The sequence below is a fragment of the Schistosoma haematobium genome, chromosome ZW (genome assembly GCF_000699445.3).
Source record: "Schistosoma haematobium chromosome ZW, whole genome shotgun sequence".
Lineage (NCBI taxonomy): Eukaryota > Metazoa > Platyhelminthes > Trematoda > Strigeidida > Schistosomatidae > Schistosoma > Schistosoma haematobium.
The window spans coordinates 81077606-81092983 of NC_067195.1; the positions used below are offsets into that span (position 1 = coordinate 81077606).

Genomic DNA, 15378 nt, shown 5'->3' on the forward strand with positions numbered 1-15378 from the left:
TCCATAATTTTACGAACTGACGTTTTGATCTGGCTAAAAACGTGTACACTGTTGAGTTTAGTTGATCTATTTTTACGTAATTTAATTACAATACCACTCAACTTGTGTTACTGTTGGTACAGAAAATAAGAATCTGGAAATACCATGATGTTGTTTTATTTTAGGACTTTGATACAACTGAGTGATAATATACATTATTGTGTGGTAGAATTAATTGTACTAACTAGTATTAATTAAACCGGACTAGATGCAGATGAGCATGGAACCAGTCAGGTAGTAGTAGAAATTCTGCATCGTATCAGTAGTATAGGGTGTATGGTAGTGGGAAAACTGAAAGATCATATGATCAGTGTGTACGAGTTAGTTGGCTAGTTGTTTAGTCAACAATGTGATTCAATAAAATGTTGGTGACAATCGATTATGATTAGTATGATCGAGAGCAATAGTGGTCTGTGTGTGACTGTCAATGGTTTGTAAATGGTGTACTGTGAATCATGATTAACGTATTGATCAGGTAAATGAGAGTCAGTTGTGACAGTTGAGATCATACTTCTACGGATCAGTCCTATTGTACGTGTCACCAGGACGTCAAACAAACTTGACCCTGATGCTGTTGTAAAATAAACAGTAAACACACTTATTAGGATTCTTAAAAGCCCCATTTGTATTCAGGATTGACGTTGGATTAGCTTTTCGTGCCATAATTACATTCTAATTGGTTGTGATAGATAAAATACTGCTCTAGCCATAATCTAAATATTTATTATGATTTTTTTCAAAAAGCAGAGACAATATAGACTTACTAAAATATAATTATCGAAATGAATTAACCATGGATCAAGTAGAACTTGTTGAATCGAGTCTAATTCTAAACACCATTGAGCTATAGATGATAAGAAATAATTCATAGTAGTATTATATATGAGATTAGATAATGATTGCACCGTTGTCGTTGTTGTTCCCGATGATGATGAATTCTTATTTGATAAATAAAACAGTTTCAACTGTTGCGGATCATTGAATATATTTGCAGTTTGTATAAGAAATGAATTAAGTCGACGTATAATTTGTGGCAATTTATAAGAATCCGACATTGAACTAATTAGACATGATAGAGAACGTATACTAGCTGCCAGTACTGTTGGATTACGTTCTTCATCCAGGCTGGATTCCATGATACATAACATTATGGAAGATTGTAAATGCGACTGCAATAATAATAATAATAATAATAATAATCGAAAAAAGTGAAATGGGGAATTAGGAAAATAAAGGGAAGCGGATTGATAACTGAAAACGTTAATGTTACTCAATGACTGATTAGGTAGAGATTTTTGCGTAGGCGACGAGAACTTGAAAAATACAGTGGGATGCCTGAACTATTAATTTATACTTTAGATTGCATGAGTTTAACATGCACCCAACTCGAAAGATTATTTTGTCATGAATGATCTTCATCTTTAACTCAGTTGGGTTTGTAACTGAAATGATCTCATTGGCTAGAGCGATCTTACAAAGTGCTTATCTATAGAGCGCCTCAAGAGGTGTGATTGTTAGTATAAAATTATAAAGTTTAAACTTATTGCGAGTATCATTATGTCTTATGCCAGAATCGTTTATATAATCATCTGTTTAGACGCATTACTTCGCTGACACTTCTGAGTTGGTGTACAGTATCGCAGCGTATTTTCGCTACGAAGGTTTGCTAACGAAATATATTACTCATTTTTATTAGCTAAGGTCAAGATGGCTACGCTGAAGCCAGTAACTATATCTAGAATGAAATTGAAAACCTCTATGTTATCCTCCATTATCGGAAGACTTATAGGACAGTAAGCTATATATATATATATAATCTACTAGTTACAGTCTCCCATATTTATAGCCAATATGGCTTGATTTTGTATAATTGTTAGTTTTCATTTTATGGTGTAATATGGTCTGATCTGCTTATGTATAAGCCAGGCATGTCTGAAGTATACGGTTCATACAGAGGGAGCTGAGATTGTGTTCTGGACTGAAACAGGCAGGGCTATACGAGAAGGACCAGCAAGGACTCAGAGTTAATTCTAGGCTGCTCGAGCTGTTTAACAAGTCAGTGGTTTGGTACAGGGTCAAGGTCGTTATAGGTTGGTGTTCTGATTGGCGATCTTGTCACGTAATAGTTTGAGGGCTAAAGGACATGTTATATCCGAGTGAAGATTAAATTACGGGTAACTTCTGAGGACTATTAATGGACTAATATTCTATAAATGTTCTTATTGTATAACTATTCAATAATTACATTATGTATATTTATATTTCCCTTATTATAAGCTTCATTTTGACCTATAATTTATTATTAAACGATTTACGGTTCTTAATCTATGTTCAGTCTATTAATTACTATCTCCCGCGTCCACAGCCACTTTTCGGCTTATTTGTGTACACATGTTTTCTATTTTATGGTACGTTGTGGTCTGTCTGGTTGATATATAAACCGAGTACGTCTGAAATAAACGATCTAATTCATATTGCAGAAACTGGTGTTGTGTTATGGACTCTAGTGGACGGGCTAGGAGGACATAGGACCAATAAGGACGCTAGACTGCTCATACCGGTTGAACGTCATTGGTTTGGCGTAGTGTGAAGATTTGTATAAGTCGTATTCTGATTGGTGGATAAGTCGCATATAGAAAAGTCAGACGTCAAGGTCATAACAGGACATAACGGGTTGAACACCTTGTTAACGAGTATCAAATAATAAAGAACTTACATCAAATAGGGTTTTTTGTCAACTACCTCCAATCACCTAAAATCTCAGTAATAAACAAATCGTTAAGAATTATTTAATATCCATCGGTTGGTAAAATCCAGTAAACTGTACTCTACTTCATCTAGCCCATTAATAGAAATTTATTCAGATTTGTATATAAATAGCTCAGACTATCAGTCTTTCATAACAACCATTTTAAGAGTATTTCGACTCGATTATAATAAATTTGCGTACTATTTTTGCTGAATGTACTACACCCGACCGTAGCTGCTACCTTGATGCGGTGGTCGGGCTTTCCTATCGTGATGACCCAACCGAGTTATATTGGCTGGAACATATGTTCCTGTAGGTTCTACCATGCCAGGCAGGTCAATTGGAGAACGGTAAGACTAAAAGCAGCAACTCAAGGTCTGAGGGCGAAGTTATACTGCTGACTGTAGAGGGTTGTGCCAGCAGTAAGGCGTTTCTCTCGGACAACCAGCATGCGTAAAGTCAATGTTAAAGTAGGAGGTGGGGGTGCGGAGATCACTGATTTGATCGTGAATGTATAATATTCATATATTTCAAAGTGATTGCTAGATTGTGTTCGAAAATGATTATGTAGTAACGCGAATTCATGGAATTTACACAAGTAAACCACTAGATACGTGCTCAGTAATCTGAAGGTGAAAAGCTTATCATAAGACATGCAAGTCCTAGGTAAAATCTTCTGTACGGTCATAAATGCACACTGCTATGGAATCTCAAGGTCTGAGGGAGAAGTCGTACTTCTGACTGTAGAGGGGTGTGACAGCAGTAAGATGTTTCCCTCAGACAACCAACATCTGCAGCGATGCTGCCTTCTCATAAGGAAGGAAGGAGTTAGAAAAGATTGACCCTAAAAATGTCACAAGTCACCTTACCTCACGGATTTCCGTCTCCGGTGGTAAGGCCCTTTGAACAACAGAGCTAACACATTAAAAGCCTCCCACGAAAAGGCTGTGCGGGACCGGCCGCAAACAGTTGTTCCTTGGGCTCTGCGGTCACACCCCCAGGTCGTTAAGGCCAACATTGATTCAACTTCCTTTTCAGGTTCCTCAAGAAATACCCTTCCACGGTGTGGGCAGCCGGGAAGTGACACCAGCCCTCATACCCGTAACAGCACACGAGGCCAAGTTGATCACATTCAAATCCTTCCTACACCTCCTTATACCACTCTTATCTTCACAACTAACCCTTCTCACGTCCCTTTATCACCTCGCACCGCTAGGGCAAACGATTCGAGTACGCGGAACGTTATTCCTGGTCTCCTGAAACCACGCTCTAAACTACATGTAGGAGCTTTTAACGTACGAACACTGTGCCAAATAGGACAACAGGCTCCCTTAACTAGGACTTTAGAATCTCGCGCTATCGATGTGTGCTGTGTCTCCGAAACGCGCATACAGGATCCGCGTAGCGTCGTTCATTTGACATCACCATGCGAAAATAAAGAACCAACACGGCTCACACTTCGTGTATCTGGAAGCTATGATGTTGCTTCTCGTGGCCTCGCCGGCGTAGGTATAGCATTGAGTCTTAGGGAAGAACTAGCTCTCTTAGACTGGATCTCAGTAGACAGTCGTTTGTGAACTGTCCGACAAAACGGGACAGTAGGGACTCGGAAAGATGGGGACACTCGTCGTTGCCTCTTCGTCGTCTCTGCCTATTTTCTCACCGACTGCAACGTAGATGATGTAAAAGATGAGTTTTACAGAAAGCTTTCCGACCTCCGAAAAGCTAGGCGCTCTGATGTAGTATTAGTGGCTGGTGACTTTAATGCTCAAGTAGGTAAACTAAGCGAAAGGGAAAGACACCTGGGTGGATCTTATAGCGTCGTGTCTCAAAGAACAGATAATGGCGACCGTCTATTGCAGCTATGCTCAGATAACCGCCTCTTTCTTGCAAATACTAACTGTAAGCATGAGGAAAAACATCTTTTAACATGGCGACCCTGTAATTCGTCCCAACATTGGACCCAAATAGATTACATCGCTATCAGCCACCGATGGAGGGGCTCGATAGAAGACTGTCGCTCATTCTGGAGCACATGCTTAGATTCAGATCATGCTCTAGTGGGAGAGCGTATTCGCCTGCGTCTTACTGGACGTAGGAAAGATGGTGCAAGTAAACCTCTTGGGGCCCTACTTAATGATAGTCAAGCTAAGAGTATATTTCAGGAACAACTCGGAAGACAGTTAGGCAGCTATGTATGTGATGCCCACCCTGGGGCGGCATAAAGTGATATCCGAAAAGCTGTGGAAATAGCAGTGATATTGTCAGTATGGTAAACAGCAGCAGGCCCTGACAGGTTTATTCCTTAGATTTTTAAGGATGGTGGTTCAGTATTAGCAGTGAGATTAACTGAGGTCTTAGGTAGAATTTGGGAACTGGACGTAATCCCATCTGACTGGTCTCAATCACTGATTGTGCCAGTCTATAAGAAAGGACAAAAGTCCTCTTGTGACAATCACAGAGGAATCAGTTTGACAAATATAGTGTCTAAAATATTAGCTTCAATAATATTTCGACGCCTAACTAAAGCTCGTGAAGAGCAAACTAGAGAAAACCGGACTGGCTTTCGACCCGGACGTGGTTGAATAGACCACATATTCACACTACATCAGGTCCTAGAACACAGACATACATTCAGACGCCCCACAATCATAGTATTTCTGGACCTTAAAGCAGCATTCGACTCTCGATCGTAAGGTTCTATGGCAGTGTTTGTCACTGAAAGGAGTACCAAAGAAGTACATTAACCTTATAAAGGCTCTCTACTCGAACACAACTGGTAGAGTGAGAGCTTATGGCGAACTGTCATCAGAATCGATTACGTCAAGTGGTGTTCGTCAGGGCTGTCCACTCTCCCCATTCTTGTTCAACTTTGTGGTCGACGTACTTTTAGAGATAACACTCTCCTCATCTAAATTTACAGGGGTTGAACTTCTACCGGGAGGTTCACTTGTTGACTTAGAATATGCAGATGACATAGTTTTATTTGGTGAAGACGCTGACAAAATGCAGAGTCTTCTGACCACTCTAAGCAACAATGCAAGCATGTTCGGGATGCGATTCTCTCCCTCGAAATGCAAAATGTTGCTTCAGGATTGGGTTGCATCGACACCTGAACTAGTGATAGGGAGTGAAGTAGTTGAGTGTGTCGACCGCTTCACTTATCTTGGAAGTCTCATCAGCCCTTGTGGTTTGGTGTGTGACGAAATCTCAGCACGGATACAGAAGGCTCGACTAGCTTTTGCCAACTTGCGTCATTTATGGCGTAGGCGAGATATCCGTCTATCAACCAAAGGACGTGTTTACTGCGCAGCAGTTCGTCCCGTCCTACTTTATGGCAGTGAAACATGGCCGGTAAGAGTAGAGGATATCCGTAGGTTACTAGTATTTGATCATAGGTGTCTTCGAAACATTGCTCGTATATCATGGGACCATCGAGTAAGTAACGCAGTTGTTAGGAAACGAATGTCCAGCGCTTTACCCGGATTGGTGAATATGGAGGATCCACCTAAGGGGTTAAAAATCCCTGATTCCTTACCAATGGTGCACATCGGCTCCAGGATCCTGAGGGAACAAATGACGTATGAATCGAATGATTTGTGTGGCGCTTTCTTGTACCAATGTTTATGTGTTTAAATAAATAAAATTCCTATCGGTAATATTTTTGTGAATACATAAATTCATTATGAATGTTTTATATACAATCAGTAACCAACCATTTTTGAAGTCATTCAGTCTAAACGAAACGGAATTTCGCATCATTTGTAGTTTAAGTAATAGTGTACAACTGGATCAGATAGTTGGAATCGCCGTTGAAATAAATCTCGCGATGAGATGCCAGTAAATTTATAGCTTGGTGAACATTCAACTTCGGCGGCCTATGCTCCATTGGGAGTAATAGGCTTAAGTAAGTAAGAACATTCAACTAGCTGCAATCGTCCAACTTTACTTATTAATACAAACACTTAATTCAATAATTTTGGTGAACTTTCAAGAATGCTAACATAAAAGAAATGTCAGGCAGACCTGTTCTTATTCTTATTTAAAGTAAAACAAGTACTGGGATAATGCTTTCGTACCAGGGAAAACTGTGTAGCACATTTAAAATTTTACTGTATTAACTTCTAGTTTCCATTTCCATATTATCTTAATCTCACATTTGTGTTACTGCTTATTTTTGTTGATTGTTTTCGTTATTAATTGCAATTGCAAACAGCGTGTTTCATGAGTCTGTTTACTTTGTCTCTTGTTCTTTTTTTCAGATTTATTCATACTCTCTCTCCACGGGATACAACGTATCTACTTTACGGCCAGACGAGAACAGCTATATATTTGCAGTTTATTTGGAGGGTTTACCCCGTGGGTAATCCCAGATTAAGTTATACACTATAGAATATGAAAATACACCAATCGTAGGCCAGCAATCATAGTATAAGACAATAATATGATTTTTAACTAACCGGAAGGTGAGGAGCGATTACACCGCAGGCCGACACTAAAAGAAGCCTTCTGGATAGATCAGAAATTGGACATTTATTTATTTGTAACCATAATCCCGGTAACAGTTCACCTTCCAATCGAGCAGGACCTATACAATAAGGATAGATTGTAACAGAATGATTTGTTAAAAGTACGATATGAAACGCTTTGTATAAAATAACTTTCCAACTTTTTGTTTAAAATGTAGATCTAATATCAGACAAGTAAATAATATGCTTGAATTAGTTATAATAATATGCTGACTTAACGCTGTGAGTCGTAATTACTTCTTTGTCATCCAAGATCAAAGGTGAATAAACGATGTCATCAAAATGACAGTATGAACACGTAGACATGACATGTTAGATACCAAAAAATGTTTTTAGTTCCAATACTGATAAAGACCATTGATTAATGAAATTATTAATGCATCAATAATAACTCTAGATTTGTGTCTATCGGTAGAGATTTTGATTACCGCTTATTGAAATTCATGAATAGAAATGAATTATGATAAATGCAAGTCGACCTAAAAAGCAAACTTAAAATGTAGAACGTTTGTGGATGGTGAAATGTTTTCTCTATCAATGATGGACAGAATTCAGCTAGTGCTAAGAGTCTGATACGTTTATCTAAGTTGTTTTTGTTACAACTTTCATTTTTTTGAGTAATATTAAATTTTATGTGTATGGGGTGGGATACTACTGCCTGAACATCTAAACTGAATCAGATGGTTTTCCTTGGGAGACCGAACTCTGAGCTTTTGACCCAGAGATCTAATCCATAATGCTATGAAACCACTGACGTCGAGAAATGAAGTCCAATAATAACCAGTGAGAGAAATAGGTTCGTACACCATTTGTATACCAGAATCCTAGAGCCTGTTATGTATACCAATGGTTTGACATAAGGACTTTCTAACCTAATCAAATGGATTCTACTCGGTATTTATAAACCCGGTTTAGGCGTTGGATGTCCGCCCATAAACCTTTCATGAAAGCACATTCGTTAAGCGAAATGTGTGACGACTTTTCTACCAAACAGTAAAAAGACGTGTGGCCATTTGACAGCGTTTCAAGTGAGAGGGGAGACTCTTCAAACTCTTAGTCGTACATGGGTATCAGGAGGTATGTTTTATTAAATACTATTCTTCTGTATTCATTCATAGACCTTACGGATTTCTTATCTTTTTCTTCACTAGGTGATCACTTAATTTGTGTGGAGCATTTCTTTTTGCACAGAAAATTACATTGAAACAAGTCAGAATTATATTTAACTGAGACATAGTTGCATTTGATTTTTTGCTAAAAAATGTTTTTTTTTTAGGGTATTTAACATGCTTTCACCATTCACATAACACACAAACTAATCCGATGGAATTACTAAGTGGATGAAAGTCATCAAGGATCAAAGTGTCCTGTTTTGTCTACAATCATGTGCTGTGTATGTGTAAATAAACTACTCTTGAGGTCAACTGCTTGCTTTGTACCTAATTTACACCGTAATTACCCGAACGCGACAAACTTAAATAATAAACAAAGTTGTAAATTTTCTCACTGTTTCAAACATATTGTAACAATATTAGGTGAACGGAGGCAATCGATAGAAAACTCTGGACCTAAGTTTTGTGCTAGTTGGTACTTGTCAGTAACATTTAATAGCAATCTTGAAGGAAGTGATAAACGCCGGTGATCACTCAGCTTTAAAATCTAAGAAGTTACCACTGACCGATCCGGAAAGAGACTGACCTCCTATAGGACTGAAATATTTACACTGGTCAATCACTGGGTCATATCTAGTGTCATGTTCATATAGTGATTAGAGATGACCGAGTCATAACAGTCAAGTTGCAAGCGGCTATTAGTTTAAGTGATTTAACACTGAGTCTCTATATTTTGATGTTAGGTGATTTCCAAGCAGTCGATAGGAAACGAATTAATTAGACTACTGATCACGCTGTAACTTGATCGACAGGATCCGACCAGGACTTAATATTAGACAAACATCACACTGGTTACTAACCAATGATCAATTAATGTAAACATTGTAATAATTACTGTAAATAAATGAATAAAAAAAATCTATGTGACTTTAATTTCATGATCTCAATGAAAAACCATAAACCCTACAACTTACTGACAATTATCATGTGCTCACTAATGAATAGCTTTGAGATGAAATTCCCAGAGTCTTGGTGAGAAACCGTGATCAATGGAGCGAAATCGTGTCAGGTATGAGACAATTACTAACCGAAGACAATAGAAAACGGTTACACAATATCGTGGATTAATTTAAGTCAGAAACTAATACCGCTGGATGACGGCTAGATGGTCTATAGGCTAAGCGTTCGAGAGCAAGATCGAAGGCGCTGGGTTCAACTCCCGATTGAGGGGTCGAGGATGCGCGTTGCTAGGGAGTCGCATACTGAGGCGAAATGGCCGTCTAGTGCTTCCAGGTTTTGGATGGTGGTCTTACATTAATCGGTTCGTGATTTCAACGGTTTTTATTTTAATCTAATCTAACATTTCCCTTATCCAGTGAGAAATCCAAAAACAAAACACTCATTTTTATAACAGGCTGTCATAAAATATAATTAGACAATTTTTCACTTACCTAAATATGAAGCTAATAATCGTAAAGCATTTAATATATGCTTAGAGAATTCATCATGATTTATGCGACCAACTGAATCACAACCAGTATTCATTTTAATTAGGCTAGATGGATTCATATGATCCACATACATTTTATGCTCAATTGACAATAATGATGATTGAGGTGATAAGGTAGGGGACGAAGTAGTTGAAAGGAAATCAAATAATAGGCAGAGAAATTGATCACGTACCGATGGATTGGAATGTAAACAAATAATTTGAACTAATAAGGGGAGAAAAATCTGAAAAATACAATAAGCAGTATGCATAACAGGACAGGATGAAAAGTGTTAGCTTTCCCTGTATAACAAAAGTGGTGAGCATAACACGTACATTTTGAAGAGAAAAATTATTTTCACACAAATGATTAGACCTTTAAAGTGCAAAGCTAACATAGCAAGAACTACTTACAAAGTACCGTTATTCGCTGCGGCGTGCAAAAAGACATCGGGCTTCCGAATCGTATCCATCTGCATCACTAAACGTACATGTCTATGGAGTTGTATAGATATTACGCTGATTTACACCTTGAAAGGTTCCTACATAGTCTAGAACTAAAAACACTGTAAAATATACACATTTTCTGATAATTCATTAGTCCCCAATTCGGTTGAATTACTGCAATCGATTGAGTGAACTTTTGTGTGGTTGATTTCTGATCCAGAAGTTTTACAAGTATATGTTCAGTTTTATTTCAGTTATTTCACATTGTATACTTTATAAGTGCAATTCTCCTTTATAATTGTTACTTTGGAGTTATGTGCATCTGAATTTAGTCCTAGGATTTGGGCCACTACAAATTGGTGAGCTCTCTTCTAGTCTCATTTTCGAGGACACTTATTCACAGCTCGAAGTTTCTCTATCTGGTTGTCTATTTTTTATTTGTTGTTTGACCATGAATATGGTTAAAACTGAGTACATTAACCAATCCATTAAGATCATTTGGCTAAATGATTCTGGTGAAATTAATGGATTGTACCATTAATGTAGTAAAATTAATTCTAGAGGTCAATTTTCATCCCCTGTATGCTCCGACAAATGAAACCGTTAATTGCTTCACATAAAGTTGATGACGCGTCCTTGAATGAGAAATGAATGCAAAATGTTACCGACGTTAGTTACACAGATTTTCTGCGCATCCAGTTAGCCTGTGAATTTAGAAAGTCCAATGAGTTTAGCTTGTCATTTATTACGTGACATCCCAAATATAATCAGATCCTTGAGTGTTACGGAGCATGGTAGCACTCCAATAAGTCTCACTTTGTCACCAATTGCATTTACTGTAAACTGAATTGTGAATCGCAGTATAGGTCTTTAAATTCTAATCTACGTTTTTCCAGAGAGAATGACAGGAGTGTAGAAAAACTTAATATTCGTTACGTTACCCTTGATGAAGAAAATAAGTAGCATATGCTGAGGTATTTTGTTTTTAGGACCAACCTTGTCCAACCCTTTCCTTGAATTGTGAAAAGACAACATCGTTGCACATACTAGTCGTTTGATGAAAACACCTTCAGTATATACGGACAGACTTGATCAGGTAGCATTCAGATAAGGGATGTTTATCAATTTTAATAATATAGTTAAAGTTTAATTATCACTTAACTCTGGAACTAAATGAATAGATGAGCCCCGACCGTTGTTGCTACCTTGACGTGGTGGTCGGGCTTGCCTATCGTGATGAAGCAACCGAGCTATACTGGCTGGAACAACCGTTCCTCAAGGTCCTACCATGTCAGACAGGTCGGTTGAAGAGCGGTAAGACTAAAAGCAACAAACCCAAGGTCCGAAGGCGAAGTCGTACTGCTGACTGTACAGAGGTGTGACAGCAGTAAGGTGTTTCCTTCAGACAACCAGCATGACAGCAATGCTGCCTTCCCACAAGGAGGGGTGGGGTTAGAAAAGGTCGACCCTAAAAATGCGCACCTCACCTTACCTCACGGATTTCCGTCTCCGGTGGTAAGGCCCTTTGAAGAACGGAGCTAACACGTCAAAAACCTCCCACGAAAAGGCCGTGCGCGACCGGCCTCAAGCAGTTGTCCCTTGGGCACTGCGGTCACGCTCTCAGGTCACTAAGACCGCCTCTAATCCAATTTCCTTTTCACGTACCTCCAGAAGAACCCTTCCTCGGTGTGGGCAACCGGGAAGTGATAACCGCCCTCATACCTCTAACAGCACCCAAGACCACTGTATTCATAATCAACCTTCCTCTCCAATTCCTATTATTCCTCCTACATCGACTTTCAACCCTAAACTTCCTCCTTCGGCTTCCTCCTCAAGTGTCACCATAGCCAACGATTCTAGTGCTCAAAACTCTGTCCCAGGTCTACTGAAACCTCGCTCCAAACTACACATTGGAGCTTTCAACGTACGCACTCTATGTCAAATCGGTCAGCAGGCTTCCTTGGCTAAAACCCTAGAGTCTCTTTCCATTGATGTATGCTGTGTCTCCGAAACACGCATACAGGATTCCAGTGTGGTCATTCACTTGACCTCACCTCGGCAAAACGGAGAGCCAACGAGATACACCCTACGTGTATCTGGTGACCCGATGGCCAGCTCTCGTGGACTGGCAGGTGTAGGGATAGCACTAAGCATGAGGGCGGAACAAGCACTGCTAGAATGGATCCCCGTCAACAGTCGTTTATGTGCTGTTCGGCTAAACGGCTCCGTAAAAACTCGGAAGGATAGGGACACACGTCGTTGCCTTTTCGTCGTTTCTGCCTACGCTCCCACCGACTGCAGCTCAGATGAAGTGAAAGATGAATTTTACAGAAAGCTTTCTGAACTTCTTCAGAAAGCTAAACGCCCAAACATAGTACTCGTAGCAGGTGACTTTAATGCCCAGATAGGTAGTTTAAACCAAACAGAAAGGCATTTAGGTGGATATTTTAGTATTCCGACACAACGAACAGATAATGGTGACCGTCTGCTGCAACTGTGCTCAGACAATCGTTTGTTTTTAGCAAACACAAATTTTAAGCATAAGGAGAGACATCGTCTAACATGGCGACTCCCTACACTAAACCAACGATGGACTCAAATAGACCATATTGCCATCAGTCATCGTTGGAGAGGGTCGGTAGAAGATTGTCGCTCATTCTGGAGTACCTGCTTGGACTCCGACCACTCCCTAATACGGGCACACATCTGCTTGCGCCTCACTGGACGCAAAAAAGCCACAGTAAAAAGACCCATTAGAACCGAACTGAGTAGCGAGGAAACCAAAAGCAGATTCCAGGAACAACTGAGGTCACGATTAGGTAGTTCTGAAGACGAGGCTGACCCAGATGTTGCTTGGAATGAAATACAAGCAGCTGTGGAAGCAGCAGTGACATCTATTAGCGACTTAAACCACAGAGTTTCAAAGAACCAGTGGATTTCTTCAAAGTCTATCACACTGATGGATTCTCGCAAACTCGTCCCATCAGGTTCTGAACATGATGAAGAGCGACAACAAATCAGATCTAGGTTAAGAAAAAGTCTAAGAAACGACCGTGAGCAGTGGTGGGCAACGAAAGCAAAAGAGATGGAAAAGGCGGCGACCATAGGGAACACAAGACAGCTTTACAGACTAATAAAAGAAACTGGAATTAATAAGTCAAGTGTAAGTGAGATTATATCGGAAAAAGACGACACTCTCATCTGCTCCCAGTCCAGACGTTTAGAACGATGGGCGGAACATTTCAGAGAACAGTTCAGCTGGCCTTCAGCTACTCTACAACTACCCTCCATTCCCAGACAGTGTGAATGGAACATTGAAGTAGGTCCCCCAACTCTAGCTGAAGTTCAAAAGGCTATAGTTAATCTGAAACGAGGAAGGGCAGCTGGTCCAGATGGATTGGCTCTACAGGTCTTTAAGGATGGTGGTCCAATTTTAGCGATTAGGTTGACTAATATTTTAGCTAAGATCTGGGAGTTAGACGTTATTCCATCTAACTGGTCACAATCACTTATCGTCCCAATATATAAGAAAGGGTTAAAATCATCCTGTGACAACCACAGAGGGATTAGTTTAACTAATATAATATCTAAAATACTAGCCTCGATAATTATTAGACGCTTGACTAAGACTCGTGAACTGCAAACACGAGAGAACCAAGCTGGCTTTAGACCTGGTCGTGGCTGCATCGACCACATATTCACCATTCGTCAGATTCTAGAACACAGGCATACTTATCGGCGTCCGACAATAGTGGTCTTTCTCCACTTAAAAGAAGCATTTGACTCGGTAGACCGCGAGATTCTGTGGCAGTGTCTGTCATTGAAAGGCGTACCTCAGAAGTACATAAACCTTGTGAAGGCTCTTTAGTTGAACACTACTAGTCGAGTGAGAGCTTATGGCGAACCGTCATCTGCTTCTGCAACCTCAAGTGGTGTCCGTCAAGGCTGTCCACTTTCTCCATTTTTGTTTAACTTCATCATAGACCTATTGATGGAAATAGCATTCTCGTCGACTGAATTTTCGGGCAATGATCTCCTTCCAGGAGATCCACTTATCGACTTAGAATACGCAGATGACATAGTCCTGTTTGGTGAAGACGCTGACAAAATACAGAGTCTTCTGGTAGCACTGAGCAACAATGCCAGGATGTTTGGAATGCGCTTCTCTCCCTCTAAATGCAAGTTGTTGCTTCAGGACTGGTCTGCGTCAACACCTGAACTAAAGATAGGGAGTGAAGTAGTCGAACGCGTTGACAACTTCACTTATCTTGGAAGTCTGATCAGCCCTAATGGGTTGGTATCGGACGAAATCTCAGCACGGATTCGAAAAGCTCGATTGGCTTTTGCCAACTTGCGTCACCTATGGCGAAGGCAAGATATCCGTCTATCAATAAAAGAACGAGTATACTGCGCAGCAGTCCGTTCTGTCTTAATTTACGGCAGCGAAACATGGCCATTAAGAGTAGAAGACACTCGTAAGCTATTAGTATTTGACCACAGATGCCTTAGAAATATTGCTGGCATCTGCTGGGATCACCGGGTAAGTAATAGTGAGGTTAGACGCAGGGTATTAGGGAATGATGGTAAATCAGTTGATGAGGTTATGAATCTTCATCGACTGAGATGGTTAGGCCACGTGTTACGTATGCCTGAACACCGATTACCACGACGTGCAATGCTATCCGGTATTGGAAATGGTTGGAAGAAAGTTAGGGGCGGCCAAACCAAAACGTGGCATCAGTGCTTGAAGTCACTAACTTCTAGTCTGAGCCATGTTGGTAGATGCAGACTACTTGGTTGGGGTCCGCGTGACTATCGTAATCAATGGTTGGAGACTCTTGGTGACATGGCTCAGAATCGATCACAATGGCGTCGGTGTATACACTCCCTGTCTTCCCTTAAACTAAGGGATTAAAATCGCTTCATATCTTTCTTTCTACGAACCAATTCTTTCTTCTTGTACTATATCTCTATATGCAGTCTTTCTCCTACATATTACTACCTTTGACCTAA

General features: G+C 39.9%; 1 protein-coding gene across 1 annotated transcript in view; it reads right to left on the bottom strand.

Annotated features, from left to right (window-relative positions):
• MS3_00004516 (uncharacterized protein) overlaps positions 1–15378 on the bottom strand; it is a 67051-nt gene that overhangs the window by 24870 nt on the left and 26803 nt on the right. Inside the window, exons 10-12 of the mRNA XM_051212443.1 lie at positions 9881–10163; positions 7249–7376; positions 804–1208 (exon numbers count right to left, since the gene is read on the bottom strand). Of these exons, the coding sequence (XP_051072628.1) occupies positions 804–1208; positions 7249–7376; positions 9881–10163 (816 nt within the window). The remainder of the gene's footprint in view (positions 1–803; positions 1209–7248; positions 7377–9880; positions 10164–15378) is intronic.